Source organism: Tiliqua scincoides, chromosome 2 (genome assembly GCF_035046505.1).
Source record: "Tiliqua scincoides isolate rTilSci1 chromosome 2, rTilSci1.hap2, whole genome shotgun sequence".
Taxonomy (NCBI): Eukaryota; Metazoa; Chordata; class Lepidosauria; order Squamata; family Scincidae; genus Tiliqua; species Tiliqua scincoides.
Genome location: NC_089822.1, coordinates 94176616 through 94196089, shown reverse-complemented (window position 1 = coordinate 94196089; position 19474 = coordinate 94176616). Strand labels below are relative to the sequence as shown.

Genomic DNA, 19474 nt, shown 5'->3' with positions numbered 1-19474 from the left:
CACCCCCTCTGTGTCCTGCTTCTCAGACCAGTATCATCTACCCCATCTAACGAGACAGCTGATAAGCTTCCCATAAACTTCCCAGAAGCTCCTGCTTTATTTTCTATATTGGCCCGTGTATAACTCGACTCATGTTTTCAGGCTCAACTTTTAGGCATAATTTTTTTTACTTATACACAAGTATATACTGTGCAAGCTAAATTTAACGTAAGAACAGTACTGATGTGTTGCCTAAGAACTATTTTTATGAAGGAAAGATTACTTCCCCACTGGAAATGGGATTGTTCTCTTTGCTTCTGCAAAAGTCCGACTGAAACAAATGTAGACTGTACCAGAAACCAGACCTTCTCTTAAACCAGAAACTAAAACCACAGTTAACACAGTGAACAAACTACTTAAAGAGGAGTAGGAAATACAATTTGCTTGAGGAAAGGAAGAAGCTGAAGGAAAAAGAAAGAACATTCCTCATTTGCTGTTCATGATTAGTAAGGAGTAAGCATTATATTTGTATCAGGCCAGTGTGCCAACATTAATGTTTCACATGAAGCACTTCTTAAAGCTGAAAGACGCCTATGGTCCAACTAGCAAACGTTGCTAATGCAAGAAAGGTTGGGTAAAAGAGACAAGTACAGCAAGTCCTCACCTAAACTTGTCAAAAGGTTCTTGGAAATGGCAACTTTAAGCGAAACAACTTATAAACAAAACCAATTTTACCACAGGCTAATTGATATACATAAACAAAATTTATGTTCCTACTGCATATGTCTGGTCCCAAAAATATTACCAAACATCTAAATAAAGACAAAAAACACTTTTAATATTAAACACTGAAATAAATGTGATCTTTCTGGGTTAGAGAAAACCCACTCAGACTTGGGAAAACATGCGAACACCACACAGACAGTGGCCACAGCCAGGAATCAATTTTTTTTCCTCAACAACTTTGTAACGAAATGACTGAACAAAATGACTAAGTTTTACTTTACAGGTATGTGCCCATTAATGATGGGGATGCATCCCCATCATCAAGTGCCACCAGATGTTAAGTGACATCACTTGTTTTAAGCCTCCAAAGCCAAGGGGAGCTGTGCTCCCCTCACCTCCAGGGAGGCTTTTCTGAGCCCCACAGTGGCCACGCACATCCGCATGTTGCCTCTGCCAAAAAGGCCATTCTGAGCCCCAAAGAGGCAGCACGCAAACTCACGGAGGTGAGGGGAGCACAGTTCCCCTCAGTTCTGGAGGGAGGGGACAGTGTTCAATGACGGTCTGCATGGACTATTGCATATGTGGTCCGTCACTGGTTGGAACATCACAAAGTGACATTCGCCTGTACAACAATCCCACTTTGAAGAACAGAAGAGGAACCCTTCCTTGAATACTGATGTCAATATAGTATCAAGAACATTCACAAGTGATACCTCAGTTATACTGAAGAGTAAAAGAAGGACACTCAGGCATACTAAGTATGCTGCATGGCCCTGCAAAATCACTGGAACTACAGGTCGTCATCATCAGCATCACCATCATACAGGTATTTATATACCGCCTTTCTTGGTCGTCAGACTTCTCCTCAGACTTTATTCAAGGCAGGTTGTTCTAAATCCCCGTAGGGATTTTTACAATTGAAGAAAGGTTCTATCTTTCAAGAACCACAACATTTCAGATGGATCTTTCTGATCTGGTATCACATTCTGGCCTCCAGTTTCCTCCCACGCAAGCTGACAAGCAGCTCCTTCATCTCTAACATGGAGGGCAGCCAAGACGCTTCTTCGCTCACACCAAAGAGCAGGTGGAATAACTCGGCTCAGCTTGTCAGCTGCTTCAAGTTCTCACCATTCACTGTGCCGGTAGCCTTGAACTGGCGACCTGCGGATGTTATCTTCAGGCAAACGGAGGTGTCTACCCTCTAGACCAGTCCTCCTGCCTCGTTATCCACTGATTTGACTCAGCACTGATACTGGGGTCCACCCTGAAATGCCTTGTAACAAGGAACAAAGCACCAAAATCACATTCCCTACCTTCGTGCTGTTAAACTGTACTGGTTGCAAGCTTCTTGGGGTTCAAAACAGCTTTGAAGACCCACTTCCAGGTTCTTGCTCCTCTATTGTTGCCCAGAATGCATCAGTACAGACACTATACCTCATTCAGCCACTAGATGGGGTGAATAATGGAATCTAATGAAATGAAATTAGTGCTAAATGTGGTATAGCATCTATACCAGCAATTTTCAACCTTTTTCATCTCATGGCACAGTGACAATGCACTAAAATTGTCAAGGCACACCATCAGGTATTTAACCATTGACAAGGCATGTCACGCGGCCAGTGGGAGGGAGCTCACATCCTGCATTAGCCCTACTAATGTCCTTTCCCCCAAATTCCTGTGGCACACCTGTGGACCACTTGTGGCACACCAATGTGCCACAGCACATGGTTGAAGATGACTGGGTTATACTCACGCATTCTGGGCCAACAATGGAAGAGCAAGAAACCTGAGAGTGGGTCTTTAAAGGGCATTTTTCCCTGCATGTAGTTTTCATTCAAGTATTTTGAATCTACTGAGTTAGGCATCAGGAAGCACAAAAAGGCAAATGCTGCTTCCATCATGAGAACTCTTTCTTAACCCCCTCAGAAATACTTCTTGTCTTCATATTACTTGATGGTCTACAGTTAGATTAACTAAATAAAAGCAGACATTCCAAGGACAACAGTATTTTGTGACAGCAACAAGGTCAGAGGTGGAAAGCTCCCCAGATTCAATACACTACTTGTGCCTCAAGCACACCCAGTGACAGAAGCACCTTATATATGAACTTTAGAAAGGCCACCTACCTATATTTTGTTGCAGTTTGTACCAAGAGCTTGATCTGTCTTAGGGTACAATCCTAACCTGTGCTGGAACAGGCAGGCAGGCAGACTGGCCTGCACTGTATCCAGCATAGGTTTGGTGCAGGCTGGAGCACAAGTCGGAGTAAGGGGCTTTCATTCCCCTTACACCAAGAAATGCCCCAGGCAGCCATATTGCGCTACTCAGATCTGCACCCATTATTTTGCATGCACATATGTGAGTGGCTCATGTAACACTGCTCAAGCTGGGAATGGGGGTTAGGATCTGACCTGCGTCATCAGGGTTGGACCCACCCCCCTCCTGCGCCCACCCCACCCCCTTGGGTTGCCCTCCTCCCACCCTAAATGCCCCTTCTCTTCCTGCATTCATCCCTCCTGCCGCACAATCCCACTCCCTCTTCCAGCCTGCCCAGGTCAGCACAAACTCACCCTTCCTAGTGCAGGTCCGGCTCCGCTAGGCCAACACACATCCATGTGCTGGCCTTGCCTGCTCCCGAATAGTCGCAAATGTGCTTTTATGGCACGTTTGCAACACTCGGGAGTTGGCACAAGAAACTTATGCTGGCTCAGGGCACTTAGGATTGCACTGCTTGTGTCAAAGCCCACCATTCCTACTGACCAATGACAGAAGGTGAAGCCTTCTGTGGTGCCTAGCTTGTTAAATTATTGACATCAGGCCAATACTATTTCCCCATGCAATAAACTGATTAAACTAAATTTAGCTGCTTTTTTGATATTAGTTTGTTGTTTACATGCTATTTTGGTGTTTGTTTTCATTCTATGTTTTTATATTCTTTTCTTTTGATTTTCTGACCTTCAGAACCTGTGTCTATTTTGCTTTTAAACAAAAGTCAGAAAAGGTCCCTAATAACTTCCTAGTGTCATAAATGGTTGCTTCATTAGAGGAGCAAACACAAAAAACAACTTTCCACTTTGTGTGCATGACAGGATTGTTTCAGCCCCTTGCTTCTGCGAATACATGATTCTTTTTCAACTGAAGCACAAATCTACATGGATATGCCAAGGTACTGGAAATGGCTCAGTATTTGTAGCTATGTATATCTTAATCTTCCCCATATTACAGATACAGTGGATAAAGGATCCATCAGCTTCACAAGGTGGAAAAGAGCCCTAAATTCCTTTACAAAAGGTCTCCTGTTCCAATTGGAATGCATGATAAAATAAGGCAAAATTCAAACCTACAACAAGCAAATTAGTTTCATTTGTCAAGGAGTTTATCCCAAGCCTGATTTAAGAACAGTAATAATAAAACATTTATATACAACTTTGAACATTTACAGCACCTTCATATACATTGCCTCATCAGTCCTTACAACAATTCTATAAGGCAGTGGTTCTCACACATTTAGCATCGGGACCCATGTTTTAAAATGACAATCTGTCAGGACCCACCGGAAGTGATGTCACGACTGGAAGTGATGTCATGACTGGAAATGATTTTTACAATCCTACCCACACTTACCCAGGAGTAAGTCCCATTTACTATCATTGTTAAAAGAATATACATAGTAGCTTATTAAAAGTACAGGTCTGTAACATTTTCCCAGATGCAGTCACATACCATGGTAGCATCAAGTCTAATATATGAAAAATAAAACATTGAAATGAATGGGAACCCACCTCAAATTGGGTCCCGACCCACAGTTTGAGAAACACTGCAAAAGATAAGTTACCATAGTATTATACTATATTGCAGAAGAGAAACAGATAGCATGGTTTGCCTAAAGCCACCCAGGGAGTTCACAGTTAAAAGGCTATTTGAACAAGCAACATTCTGGTCTCAAAACGCATCCACTTGGCCACTTCTTCTCAGTACATATTGCAGCAGCACCGGTGCAGTTCTTGCCCAAACTCACTTCAGCATGGTCAGGGCTCCATGCAGCTGCTCTTTAATCTGTAATCCTTATTCTATGTCAACTTTTCTACAGTTAAAGACACCACAATTTCCTACATGTTGTGACAGCCAGTTGACCCATGTAAGAAACAGATTATCAAGAAATTATAGCAGCCATGTGAAATCCTGCAAAGTAGCAACCTCACCCCTTGCAGTTTTCATCAGCCATCACCCCCCCCCCCCCAATAAGATGCATGACCTATTTCTTCCTCAGGGAACACAGGAAGATTGGCTGGGGGACAGTGGAAGAGGACAGATGTGACACATTAAGAGAAAAATAGTACTTCCTGCGGCCCACAAGCCTCCACTTAAAGAACATAGACAAAACGAGAAAGCACAGAATGGTTTGTTCAGTTCGGTAAAGCACACTTCTTGTAGGTATAGAAGTTGCAGGTTAGGCTTGGCCTCTTGTATTTGCAAACCACCAAACAAGTTAGAGAGGTATGCATCAGTTAACAATGTTCTGACCAGCGATGGACTGCATACATGACTATCCCTTGGTGGTCTGCCCAAGAATGAATGCACCCAAATAAGCCCACGGAGAGCACTCTGAAAGTGTGCACCTGTGCACTTGCTGCCCTGCTCACTCACCTGAAAGTGCTGGCTTCTCTGCCAGCCAGATATTGTTCCAGCAGCCATTGTGCAGCGTCAGTTGATGGGCAGGTAACAAGCGGGAAAGCCACCCATCAACTTGCCCTGTTCAGTGCCTGCTGGGGTGATGATATCTGGCCGGTGGAGCAGCCAGCACTGCATGAGCAGCAGTGGCAGGGCAGTCAGCGAATAGCAAGAAATGACATTTCAGGTACATGAGCGGCAGAGTGGTTTTGGAGTGCTCTTGGTGGGCTCACTCTCGGGAGGCTATGGGGGAAAACCTCTGGGCAATGTTCCTAAACCCAGGGGGGATTCTCAACCTTTCAGTAGATTTAGCAAAAACAAAACCATATGGCTCAATAAACCAACATTATATACCACAGTGAAGAGCAAAAGTGTGTGGTGTGGTGGCTAGAGCAGTGTTTCTCCAGGTCTTTATTCAAATATATAAACAAAATTACAAATTAGATATATGCACACACCACTATTTAGTCCTAGAGGTTACAGCAATATAAAAAAGTTGTCAAGAATGTTTGCTAGAGAAATCCTCCTCTTTTATATAAATAAGTTTACATGTTTTAACAAACAGCAACACTTTTGAATACTCGCTAATTATCTACAGTCATTTAAGAAAGCACCTGCAGCTTTTAAGGTATAACCAAAGCCTCAAACATTGTATCCCAAACTTCCGAGAGCTGAGGCACACTTTTCTTCTGAATTAAAACAGAAGACTGAATTAAAACTTTCATCTATACCCCAAAACGTTTATTTTTAAGAGTAAGAACTAGTCACACTTAGGAGAGCTGACCCAATTTTCCACACATCACTATTCTGGGCATTCCTCCTTTGAGAGCACATAGTTCTTCTGCATCTGGAACAAACTGAGGACCCAACTACAAATTATATCAAGCACATATCTGGCACTGGCATGCTTAGCTTCTTTTCTCCTGAACAGCAGCTGTGGGTGGGACCTGATCCAGAATATGACCACTACCACGATCATGCTCAGAGCTGCTATTTTTGGGGTGGGGGGTAGCATGTCAGAACCAGTAACAGGCTTAATGTAATGTATAGTTTGGCTCTGTGTAACTCCGTCACAGACAATGCAGAGACATGGTAGAATTGTCTATCCAGCCAGCAGATGTTGATAAGAAGGAAAAAACCCCAGAGCAATGCATCATTCAGGAAAAGTACAGGGCAGCCTGCTCTTTGGGTAGAGGGTAGTCTGAGCTCACAGGAGCCTTTCATTATTTATTACAGCACACTAATCTTACAAATTAAGGCTGTTGTGATACTCTAAAAGACCTACCATCAGAAAATTTTGCAATTCTCTTACTGGGTTTGTGACTCCAGAGATACTATGCATGTTAACAGCATTATGCTGATTAGCCCTAGTTTCCTACTGCAACTGAAGTTATTCCTGCAGTTTTCCCCCACCCCCTGAAAAAATACTGGAAACTGTTGAAAGCCCTATTAAAATTATATCATGAAAAGTGTACCCTCTCAAAGGAAGTTGCTTTGAAGATGGTGAGAGGAACGTATCTGAACATACAGGCTCTAGAAGTTAATAAGCTCTCTTATTTCATACTTCTTTCTTTAAGACAGCCTATCTTTCCTGGTTTTAGCTTTTGAGTGGACAGACAATTGGAATTATTGTGTTTAATTATCAATATAGTTATTCTTTACAGTGCTATCAATTCAGATGTAGTTGTGATAAAAACAATAGGTGAAAGAAGCAGATCTTCCTTTCACAAATGTCACCTTTAATACTGAGAGACAGTGCATGCTGTGAGCAGTATGAAAACTCACTGACTTGTTTAGGAGGATCGATTCTCGACAGGCAGGATTCTGGTGACTTTTTACCTTCAATACCACAATCATGTTTGTCTATTGGTTTCAGAGTTACCTGCTACTGACTTAGGGCCCAATCCCAAATAGTTTGTGCCAGTTTACCACCGGTGCAAACTGTCACAAGTGTGCTGTAAGGCACTTTTGTGAGGCCCTAGTGCCGGCAGAGTGCCAGTACTAGCTCAGCGCCGGCGGGCACTGGGCTAGTACTGATGCTCCACTGATCGCATGGACTGCTGGGTGATGGAGAGGTAGGTGGGGGCATTGGGGTAGGCAGGCAGGAAGAAGATGGGACCAGTGAAGCTCTGCTCCACTGGACCCTGAAACTCCATGTCAGGTCAGTGGCCCGACACGGAGGCTCTTCATTCTTGATTCTGACTGCAGGGCTATGTCCCCTTCCCCCGAGGAGCTGCCAGCACTGCCCAGATAGCTCTTAGGATGCAGCAGCAGCCATTTTCAGTGCTGCGGCAACCCCGCACACCAGGCAGCTCAAGATTGGGCTATCCAACAGTGTTTTAGTAATATGCGTGCAACATAAACTTAGTACACAGCCTGTGGTTAAAAAAAAACCTCAGCTATCAAGAAAGCACCATAAATAAGTTTATGATAAGAATCTCAGCTGTCCAGAAAGCACCATAGATAAGTTTGTGATAAGAAAATTACTGCAAAATTACTGCAGTAAATTACTGCAAGAATTGATGAAAAGATTGCTTGGCTTGTATATGTAACAAACTCTTCTTTTCAAATGGTTAAGAAATTGTTGACCTGAGTCTTGATTGCTTTTAAAAGTAATGTCCACCATGATTCCATTGTATGTGCTCATGTGACAAGAGAAGGAGGAACTTTCTTCCTTACAGAAACAACTGATACATCAGAAAATGAACTCCTAGCAGGAGTAGTGGAGCAGCTATAGCAAACTATGAGAAACAATGTTAAAGTCTGCTAAATAGCAACAGATATTGCTGCAAATGTTAGTAAGATACAAATCTAGAAGATAATTCCAAGCCAATAAAATATGGCTCCAATGCTCATTTAATGTATAGCTGAACCAAAGACTTCAATGCTTCAGAAATAAAGGCTAATGTTGAAACTGCAGAATACTTCCATAACAGCCACTTTTCAGCAGCTGCTCTGAAGAAAGCTTGTCTCAGAGGAAACAAGCTAACCTTCCCACAGGACAAGCGATGGAACTCAGCAGTAGAGAGTTTTGAGCATATTATCAAATCTGGCCTAATCTGATGATGGTTAGTGAACAAAACCATGAAGATACAGATGGCACTATCGCAGCCAAAGTTGTAAATATTGGGCTGAAGAGAAATGTGGAAACCTGGCTCTCCTACAGTTTATTTTCCATAGCCTTGAACAAAATGCAGGGAAACATCACTGTTATTGCTGAAGCTGTGGGAATTTGAAAGGAATTGAATACTCTTAAAAGAAAAATACATGAGTCAAACTGCAAGCATTTAAAAAAACAGAAGAAGCCTTACACCCAGTTCATTTTCATGCAAATATGAAACTCAGTATCAGAGTCAGTCTACTGGTGAGGAAGAAGAATTGTATAACATAGGAATATGTTGTGTATAACATAGGAATCCATAAATCGTCCGTCCATAACATTCACTATAATAAATTTCAAAGTCAGAAATAAACCATTCAAAAAACAGGTTAGCTGATGAAGTTTTAAGACAGTTCCAACAGTTGAACTGGTGGAAGTCACATAAGTACATACAGAGGTTGCTGAAGTGGTAATCCGGCTTTTAACAGCTGGAGTTTTTTCTGCTAGTATGGAAAGATAATTTTCTTCTTTAGGACTAGTTCATTCTAAATCTGAGAAAGCTTGTTTTTCTTTTCCAGATTATGAACAAAAGAAAAGAAGGTGAAAATGACTGAGGGCTCAATTCTATCCAACTTTCCAGCAACGGTGCAGCCGCAATGCAGCCCCAACATGCAAATGTTCCCATACCTTGAGGTGGCCTCTGTGACTGCCTCCCAACACAGGAAGCAGTGCATACCCCATTAGTACAGCAACACCGACACTGGAAAATTGGATAGGGTTGGTCCCTGACTAGTCTGTGTATGTCAACGCTATTAGTTTTTCATATTGAGCTAGCTGACAATCTCATTTTTGGTTTTTAAAAAATTAATAAACTTAATGTATCTTAAAAAAAGACATTTAATTATATTTTTTAAAAATTCCAAAAAAAATATGCTAGTTGAGTGGTATGTACATTTGCTGCTGAATAAATATCCAAAATACATACACATTGTTCTTTTAATTAGTTAATTTAAATGTTGATTGTCCTAAGGTAAGAAAATCCTTCAAATATGCATGGAGATTGTTTGCCTTCATATGCACTTGTTTTAATCAGCTTTGCTAACTGAAATAATCATTCATTTTCTTGATATACTGTAACCACAAAATTAATCTGAAAGGGTTTCAAAATAAATTACTATCCAAAAAGTATGGTTTCAGACTTCCAAAAATGAAAACTGTATCTCTACTTTGTGAAAAACATGTATTGAAGGTTATAGTAAGAAAGAGTATCATTTTTGTAAAAAGATGATCACTTGATTAAGTGAATCTGAGTAGCAATTTAAAAAAATTTAAATTCAATCTGACATGGACAATAAAAATAAAACCAGCAACTTCAGAAATTACAGAAAAACAAAAAATTGCTGTAGCATTTAAAAACAAAACTAAGAAAAAATTCTCAAGAAAAAAAGCAAGAAGAGAAACACAGAACAAAAATATTCCTCAAAAGCTCATGAGAAAAATTGTTTTGCCCTGGTTCCTAAAAGCTAACCATTATGGTGTCAGGCAAAAATGAGGCACCGCTATGAAGGTGATCCTTTTCCCAGTTCCCAGTTATTATATAACTGAAAGAGGGGGCACCCAGAAAAGGGCTTCAGCAGATTACCTCATCAAACAGATAACGGGTGGAGTAGTGCAGAGAAGAAAGAGCCCATCAGACATCCTGAATTCAAGTCATTTAATAGAATAAAACAGTCTTTTGACTATTGCTAGGAAATGCACAGGAAGTGAGTAAAAATCTTCCAACACCAGAGTCATAATTCAGCAGGTCCCAAAAACAACCTTGCAACAATCATATTCTTCACAAACCTAACTTTCTGAACAGTTTTCAAAGACAGCACATTACAGTAAGGCAACCTAATGCTAGTTCATGAAGGTTTGCTAAGGAAAAAATAATAATCTGTGCCTTGACACAAATCTAGTGGAGAGTGCTGTTTAGGGACATGAGAAAACTGCAAATCTCTGTTAAGTGACAGATAGCCCAATGCTATGCATGTCTACTCAGAAGTAAGTCCCATAAGAGTCAATGGGGCTTACTCCCAGGAAAGTGTGGATAGGATTGGAGAATCCTGAGAATCCCCATTAACTCCCAACAAGACATTTGGTTAATGATGCCCCCACCAACAGAACAAGGCTAGGTCTACTCATAAGGATTTGTACAGAGAACTCACACTTTTTATGTGCAAGTGCTATAATAAGGCCAACATATAATGAAGACAATGAAATCCACCCCACAGCAGCATCCTTTCTGAGGAAAGGAAAAACACATTTCGTAAATGTACTGTTTAGTTAACTCACTGGTTTTTCTTCACTCTTGCTTCTCCCTGTATTTTGAAATCTATTTCTGCTACCACACTTCTTTCCTCTTTTACCAGACTTAAAAGGAAAATAGAAGTTTCAGGTTTTTTAAAATCAAAAACCTCCTCACAAACCAAAAACAAAACAAGTCAACCAACCTGATTATTCAGCTGCACAAAAAGTACACTGCTTCAGAACACATTCTTTGCAAAATTATCTTACCCCCTTACTATCTCTTCAGTGAATGCAACCCCAATGCCATACTCAAAGGTTTACTAAAAAGGTAAATTTGAGCGCCACCAGGCTTACTTCCAAATATTTGTGCATAGAATAGCAGCCACAAACTGTGAAACCCTATGAAGAAACGTATCTTTCTCAATTTCCCAAGAAGCACTTCATTTAAAACAAAAGTAAATATATAGTATTGGCAACCTTCAGTCTCGAAAGACTATGGTATCGCGCTCTGAAAAGTAAATAACTAGAACTATTTTCCACAAAAATAAATTGATGAAAAAATAAAAGCAAAACCAGTATATTTTTTTACAGTTTACCACAATGGTGCATGTTTAGTTCAGTAGGACTCAAATTACATCCTGCAAAAACATGATCTATGCAATGTAACTGAACACACTTTGATCACTTACCAAAATCTACCCTTGTTAGTATGCACTGCATTGGATGGTCAGTTGTATGCCTTGTCGTCGTTGCACCACTTTCATAACAAGATGCACACAGATCGTAATCGTAGCAAATTAAACACTTGTATCTGCGACCTCGAAAATTTCCTTTTAAACATGCATCGCAGCTGACACCTGCAACAAACAAAAATTAACTGTAAATTACACGAAGGTAAGAAGCTGAATACTTGATAAATTTTTAGAGAGAGACTTTTACTGCAATTTTATTGCTTTATGCTCTTAGTTGCCTGACTTTCCTTTGGGAAACAAAGATAATGTATGAAGTAAATGAACAACAAATCTAAATGTAGCAACTGTAGTTATGCTAAGAAAACACAATGCATTACCAATGTTTTATTTTTTAATTCTGAAAACAAAAGCAGAATATCCTAAATGAAACAAAGACTCTATTCAAAAAATTTATATCTTTCCTTTCCTATGACAAAGCAAATGCCCAAGGTGGCTTACAAAGTCCCATAATAAAATGTTCAGTGTATCATAACAATAAGTAAAAACATTAATACAAAAACACTCTATTCAGTTGCTAAAAGTCACATGTTTAATCTATTCAGGTCCAATGAAGTTTGATTCCTCATTATAGTACTCTGGTGTCCCAGTGCTGCACTATTTCATTATTTTAAGATAAGCATTCCACAGCATTATAAAATTTAAGAACTACATAAAGACAAATAGGGATTCCTGTGAAAGAATCTCTGCAGAGTACAAAAGAAAGGTGCTGTGCATCCAATACAAAGGGGGACTATGTACACCTTTAGCCCCTTCCCATTCCACACTCACGGAGGCTCAACTGCAACTTAAAGTGGAATAGGTCAAACAGCAGCATGTATGAGCTCTTCCACTTTTGATAAATACCATGTAAGTTCTGTTATCTGGTATTCATGACAGGTGGGGGGCAGGCTCCTGCAAAACATTACTGTCATAATTGAACAAGAGACTGACAGGGACTCAAAATATCTGCTAAGATTTTGTAACAGAACATTTTCTATGGGGGTCTGGGCTAAATATAACATTGGTCTTCTTGCAGTAAGGCCACTAATCTTTTGAAGGTTGGAGCAGACTCACAAGTGAACCCACTTCACCTGGAGCAGGATTATAAATGGCAAGCAGCTCAAAACTAACTTGCTATTGTTATCCAGACTGTATCATGCCTCAACCAGAGACCTGGAGCAAGCAAGGTATGTCATTCCCCAGGCATGGACTGTGTGTACAAAGTGTTTAAATCAACATTTACAGGTTTGTTTTTCCTCAAACGTCTCATTAAAACATCTGAGCTTAAAATCTCAAAATTCTAATATACGTTTTCCTAAACACTGCGGAGTCCAGGTTGGAGTTTTAGTAAATGGAGTAAGGCTGCAGTTTTCAAGCTCGCAGGGAGTTTGAATCCCGCAGTAAGTCTTTGCGGGGGCAGGGGGAGGCAGCAGTGCGATTCCCAGGATTGCACCACTCAGGGGGGCTGCAGGGGCTTGGTGCCCTTGCCCAAGCCCCCTGCAGCCCCCCCGAGGGTGTGGGGAGCCCTGTGCAACCCTCAGCAGGGCTCCCCAGGTCAGGGAAGGTGACAGCGGAGCAATCGCGCCCCACTCCGCTAAACCAGAAGCAGTGCGTGATCGCCCCACTTCCGCTTTTGAATGGGCTGCAGGGACTGGGGTGCACCCTCCAGTCCCTGCAGCAGCCGTTCTTGACTGTGGGGAGCCGGGTGCGAGCGCCTGCAGGACTCCTCGGGTCAGGGAAAGTGAGAGTGGGGCGATCGCGCTCCTCCGTTTTGCGCCCCATTTTGAATACCACTAGAGTAAGGGGTGATGACCAAAAGAGGAAAAGCAATTGCAAGAGCCAAGAAAGACATTTTTAGCACCCTGAAAAAATGTGAATCTAGTCATCCAAAAAGGGGGTTTGATGCATAAATACACAGCATCTTGTTTTTGTATTACAAATTGTTCAATTTATCATTTCTATTACTTCCTTTAAACTTAAATGTGTTGAATCCAATCGGTTTTACTGTCAACTAACCATTAAAAAATTGCACATTAGGCATGCAAAACTATTCTAGACAAAGTGCATGTCTTATGAAGCTGTCTGCAAAGGGAAGATCTATGCTCTTAACCATGGCTTAACCATGCTGTTGTGCACCTTCTGCTTCCTTAACGGAGAAGCAATTTTCACCCATTCCTGCCCTATCACACTGGAAAGTTTCCCAAGTCTCAGGAGTTCATTTGGGTAGCATGGGCAGCAAAGGAAAGGAGGAGGTGGCAAAGTCCCATTCCATTCATGGAAGGGAAGCTGAGATTCAACAAAATAAATATTTTATTTTGGTGCATGACACTTTGTTAGTATTCAATTTGTAGACTAGAATCATATTTTCAATTCCTAGATACTATCATCAAATTTTATGGCAAAAAAGCCTCTGTAACCGAGTTCCACAAAACGGAAACTTGACCTAAAATCAAAATGGACACAGAACTATCACCGCCACCACATTAGCATTAGTGGAATAGTAACAAGGCAGTCTATTATCAACATGTCAGGTAACAAGATAAATACTTATTCTTCCCTCTAGAACAGGGGTGTCCAAACATTTTGGCAGGAGGGTCACATAATCTCTCTGACACTGTGTTGGGGGCCAAGAAAAAAAGGATTAATTTGCAATTTAAAATTTGAATAAATTTACATAGATGAATACATTAGAGATGGAACTTATATGAATGAATGAATGGTGTTGCAGTAGCTCAAGGCCTATAAAAGACCTTGCACAAAGCAAGGCCAGCCTTTCCTTTGCTGTCAATGCTGCATCACAGACGTGAAACAGCAAGTAGTGGAGGGAGCCTTTGTCCCATAGCTCAGGTGAGAAGTCGAACAGTCCTCTTCTGACAGCAGTTGCATCGGGCCAGCATGGGCTCCAACAAATCTCTGGGGGCTCCTCAAGGACCTGACTGAGAGCCCCTGAGGGCCGCAAGTGGCCCCCGGGCCGGGGTTTGGGCACCCCTGCTATAGAAACATATCCATATAGATACCTTATTTAACAAATGCTTAAATATAAACCATGCAAGTCTGTCCTATAATTTGACTTACAATTCAAAATCAATTCTGCTCACCTCTCAAAGTGTCCACCATCACTAGGCTTTTACTGTTAATGTTCAACAAAAGCAAACACTTCCACCCTTAATTCCAATCACAAATTTATTAGAATCAACAGTCCCAGAGCCACAAAACCTTAAGAAGAGGTCTTAATTATTTCAAAATATACCTTAAAATACATGCTCCTTATTCCCAAAATACACCATGTTATCAACTTCTAATTTACAATAACCATTAACTGAAATGCTATGCTGATTCAAAACAACCACTTAACATTTAGAGAGAAGGTAGAATGCAGAATACCACTGGGATTACATTGCAAGCCAAGTTCCTCATTTCTCCCTGGTTCTACATTTTTTACACCGACTAATTCAAAAAACAATTGCCAAAATGAAGATGCTCCTATAGTACAGTTTCCAAATAAGAACATAAGAACGGTCCCACTGGATCAAGCCATAGGCCCACCTAGTCCAGATTCCTGTATCTCACAGCAGCCCACCAAATGCCCCAGGGAGCACACCAGATAACAAGAGACCTGTATCATGGTGACCTCTCTTGCACTGGCATTCTGACATAGCCCATTTCTAAAATCAGGAGGTTGCGCATACACATCATGGCTTGTAACCCATAATGGATTTTTCCTCCAGAAACTTGTCCAATCCCCTTTTAAAGGCATCTAGGCCAGATGCCGTCACCACATCCTGCAGCAAGGAGTTCCACAGACTGACCACACGCTGAGTAAATAAATATTTTCTTTTGTCTGTTCTAACTCTCCCAACACTCAATTTTAGTGGATGTCCCCTGGTTCTGGTGTTATGTGAGAGTGTAAAGAGCATCTCTCTATCCATTTTATCCTTCCCATGCATAATTTTGTATGTCTCAATCATGTCCCCCCTTCAGGCGTCTCTTTTCTAGGCTGAAGAGGCCCAAACACTGTAGCCTTTCCTCATAAGGAAGGTACCCCAGCCCCGTAATCATCTTAGTCGCTCTCTTTTGCACCTTTTCCATTTCCACTATGTCCTTTTTGAGATGTGGCGACCAGAACTGGACACCACACTCCAGGTGTGGCCTTACCATCGATTTGTACAGCAGCATTATAATATTAGCCGTTTTGTTCTCAATACCTTTCCTAATGATCCCAAGTATAGAATTGGCCTTCTTTACTGCCGCCGCACATTGGGTCGACACTTTCATCAACCTGTCCACCACCACCCCAAGATCTCTCTCCTGATGTGTCACAGGCAGCTCAGAACCCATTAGCCTATATGTGAAGTTTTGATTTTTTGCCCCAGTACCACAAACTGATGAATTATAATGGAACAACATCTTCCCCAACTGCAACCCCAAGTTTCACCAGCAACACACATTACCTGATTACTACCAACACAGTATCACAGCGCATTCATGCTACCTAACCCAAACATCTTTTAGACACTCCACCGTTCTTAGAAAGTATTGTGGCACAAAACCAATCACTTTACAACTATACCACCAGTCATGGTTCTTCTGGGGAAATTACAAGTTCTGTAAGTGGGCTTGAGATCTTTAGCAGAATTTTCAGGCTTGTATCATAACTGGTACAAATTACAACAGGGGTGTCAAACATAAGGCCCACAGGCTGGATGTGGCCCTGGAAGTTCTTTATCCAGCCCCTATGAATGGGCTCTTCCAGCACAACCCTTTCAGCAGTGCCACTTCTGTCAAGGATATGAGAGGGATACAGAAAAGGATGAACGCTAAGGGGTAGACCAAGAAGGGTGAGTAAAGGAAACACTGCTGAGGTGCTGGGAAAGCTCAATTATCAGTGGCTGTCTGCTGGTATTCATTTGCATCTTTTTAGATTGTGAGCCCTTTTGGGACAGGGAGCCATTTAGTTATTTGATTTTTCTCTGTAAACCGCTTTGTGAACTTTTAGTTGAAAAGCGGTATATAAATACTGTTAATAATAATAATTATTATTATTATCACACATGCCACCTTTCAGTAGCGCTGTTTCTGCTGAGGTGTCACTTTGCAGACCACCTCTCAGTTGCTGAGCTGTGAAGTGACACTGTGGCAGGTGCTGCTGAAAGGGCGGCCAGTGTGATACTCTCCCATATCCTGAAAATATGATTAAGATTCTGTCATTTGCAATTAATGAGAGAGAGCAAAAGTGCTTATTTCTGGCCATGTGCTTAATGATATCACTTCCTGCTTAATGATGCAACTTCCAGTCCTCTCCAGGTGTCATGAAAGCAACTCAGCCCACTATACAAAACAAGTTTGACACCCCTAAGCTAGAAGTTCCTTCTGTTCCTGGAAGTACAGGGGCCATGTTATCCACAGGTTCGACATCCACGCATTTCATCATCAGTAGATGCCAAACGCCACTCCTAAGCCTCTGAACTTGACCGGACCTGTGATCAGGTTGGGTCCGGAGGTTTTTCTGAGGCCCACAGAGGCTGTGTACAATAGCCAGTAGCTTCTGTGGCCTCAGAATGGCCAATCAGGAACACACACAAAAAAATGCTACTTCTGGTTTTACCTCACAATGCCTTATATATGCACAGCATAAAAATGTCACTTCTGGTTTTATTGTAAAACCAGAAGTAGTTTTTTTCCTGCCTAAATGGTCATTCTAAAGCCCGCAGAGGCTGTGCGCAGTCACACACAGCCTCTGAGGGCTTCAGAAAAGCCTCCAGACCCAACCAGAGCACAGCTTTCCTGCGGTTTCCTTATCCATGGGGGTTCCTGGAATTGAATTCTGCGCATAACGAGGGCCAACTGTACATTCCACTTGTGCAAGAGGTTCTCCCAATAACAGAGCAATGCTCCATGAAAACTTAGGATACAAATGTCAACATACACTGCAGTTTAATTGAGACACAAAAATTAAGACTTAAAAGTTTAGTTTCATAAAAGGTATACAAACTTTTATACTTTTATGTATGTTGTATATGTTGGCAACCTTCAGTCTCGGAAGACTATGGTATCGCGCTCTGGATTGTGGTTCTGGCACAGCGTCTAGTGTGGCTGAAAAGGCCGATTCGGAAGTGACAATCCCTTCTGCACTGGGAGCAAGTGCAGTCTGTCCCTGGTCTGTCTCCCTGGCTATGGGCCTTCCTTCTTTGCCTCTTTGCCTCAGACTGTTGGCCAAGTGTCTCTTCAAACTGGGAAAGGCCATGCTGCACAGCCTGCCTCCAAGCGGGCTGCTCAGAGGCCAGGGTTTCCCACCTGTTGAGGTCCACTCCTAAGGCCTTCAGATCCCTCTTGCAGATGTCTTTGTATCGCAGCTGTGGTCTACCTGTAGGGCGCTTTCCTTGCACGAGTTCTCCATAGAGGAGATCCTTTGGGATCCGGCCATCATCCATTCTCACAACATGACCAAGCCAACGCAGGCGTCTCTGTTTCAGCAGTGAATACATGCTAGGGATTCCAGCACGTTCCAGGACTGTGTTGTTTGGAACTTTGTCCTGCCAGGTGATGCCGAGGATGCGTCGGAGGCAGCGCATGTGGAATGCGTTCAGTTTCCTCTCCTGTTGTGAGCAAAGAGTCCATGACTCGCTGCAGTACAGAAGTGTACTCAGGACGCAAGCTGTGTAGACCTGGATCTTGGTATGTTCCGTCAGCTTCTTCTTGGACCAGACTCTCTTTGTGAGTCTGGAAAACGTGGTAGCTGCTTTACCGATGCGTTTGTTTAGCTCGGTATCGAGAGAAAGAGTGTCGGAGATCGTTGAGCCAAGGTACACAAAGTCATGGACAACCTCCAGTTCATGCTCAGAGATTGTAATGCAGGGAGGTGAGTCCATATCCTGAACCATGACCTGTGTTTTCTTAAGGCTGATCGTTGGTCCAAAATCTTGGCAGGCCTTGCTAAAACGATCCATGAACTGCTGGAGATCTTTGGCAGAGTGGGTAGTGACAGCTGCATCGTCGGCAAAGAGGAAGTCACGCAGACATTTCAGCTGAACTTTGGACTTTGCTCTCAGTCTGGAGAGGTTGAAGAGCTTTCCGTCTGATCTGGTCCGGAGATAGATGCTTTCTGTTGCAGTTCCAAAGGCATGCTTCAGCAGGACAGCGAAGAAAATCCCAAACAAGGTTGGTGCAAGAACACAGCCCTGCTTCACTCTGCTTCGGATGTCAAAGGGGTCTGATGTGGAGCCATCAAAGCCATACTTTTATGAATGTTTTATAAAAAGGTATCATCTGCCTAGAATATAATTGCTGTCACTATCTGACTATTGTGTCTTTTAGTAGCAGTATATTTACAATGTTCAAAACATCTCACATGCATTATTTCCACAACCCTTAAAACAACCCTGTAAAGTTGGCCAGTACTACCCTTACACTTTAGATTAGGGAAAAATGGAGGCTGAGAGAAAGCAGCTTCCCAAGCACAGATCCAGCAATGGGAATGCATCACATATTTTCTTCTTTTAAACTAACTGGTTGAGGAACATTAATCTTTTCCCCCCAACACTGCCAGACCTAGTAAATTATTGATGAGTGAAATATGAATGAACATCAGTGACAGGTCAACATAAATGTATTCCAAAGTGAAGTTACACCCACACTTTCAACTAAAATTCCTCCTTTTTAATGGCAAGTCTCAATGTGCATGAACTCTGTTTATCAGCAAATAAAACAGCTTTCCTGTTTTTCCACCAAGATCTTTGAACAAATTTCTAAAGGTGTTCTATGACTATGCGATCCTCAATTTCAGTCTGTGTCTCATCTCTGCCCCTCCCTACCTTTTACTTTCAAAATAGATTTGGAACATCAATAGAAATAGGACAGAACCACTGAAGACTTTGCCACTAGAGGGTAGAAGCATAAAGATAAATGGCTTATCCTAATTTTTAATGATTTACACACCACTTTTAGGAAACACTGAGCACTGTTCCACCTCTGTAACTTC

At 41.9% G+C, this 19474-nt stretch overlaps 1 protein-coding gene across 2 annotated transcripts in view; it reads right to left on the bottom strand.

Annotated features, from left to right (window-relative positions):
- The window catches only part of KCMF1 (potassium channel modulatory factor 1), a 73201-nt gene that overhangs the window by 17478 nt on the left and 36249 nt on the right, over nt 1–19474 (bottom strand). The window contains exon 3 of one of the 2 annotated variants that reach the window (XM_066617700.1): nt 11455–11622. In XM_066617700.1, coding sequence (XP_066473797.1) covers nt 11455–11622 — 168 coding nt within the window. Of the gene's footprint in view, nt 1–11454; nt 11623–19474 lie in introns of those variants that run through there. The other variant, XM_066617701.1, reaches the window with a different exon arrangement.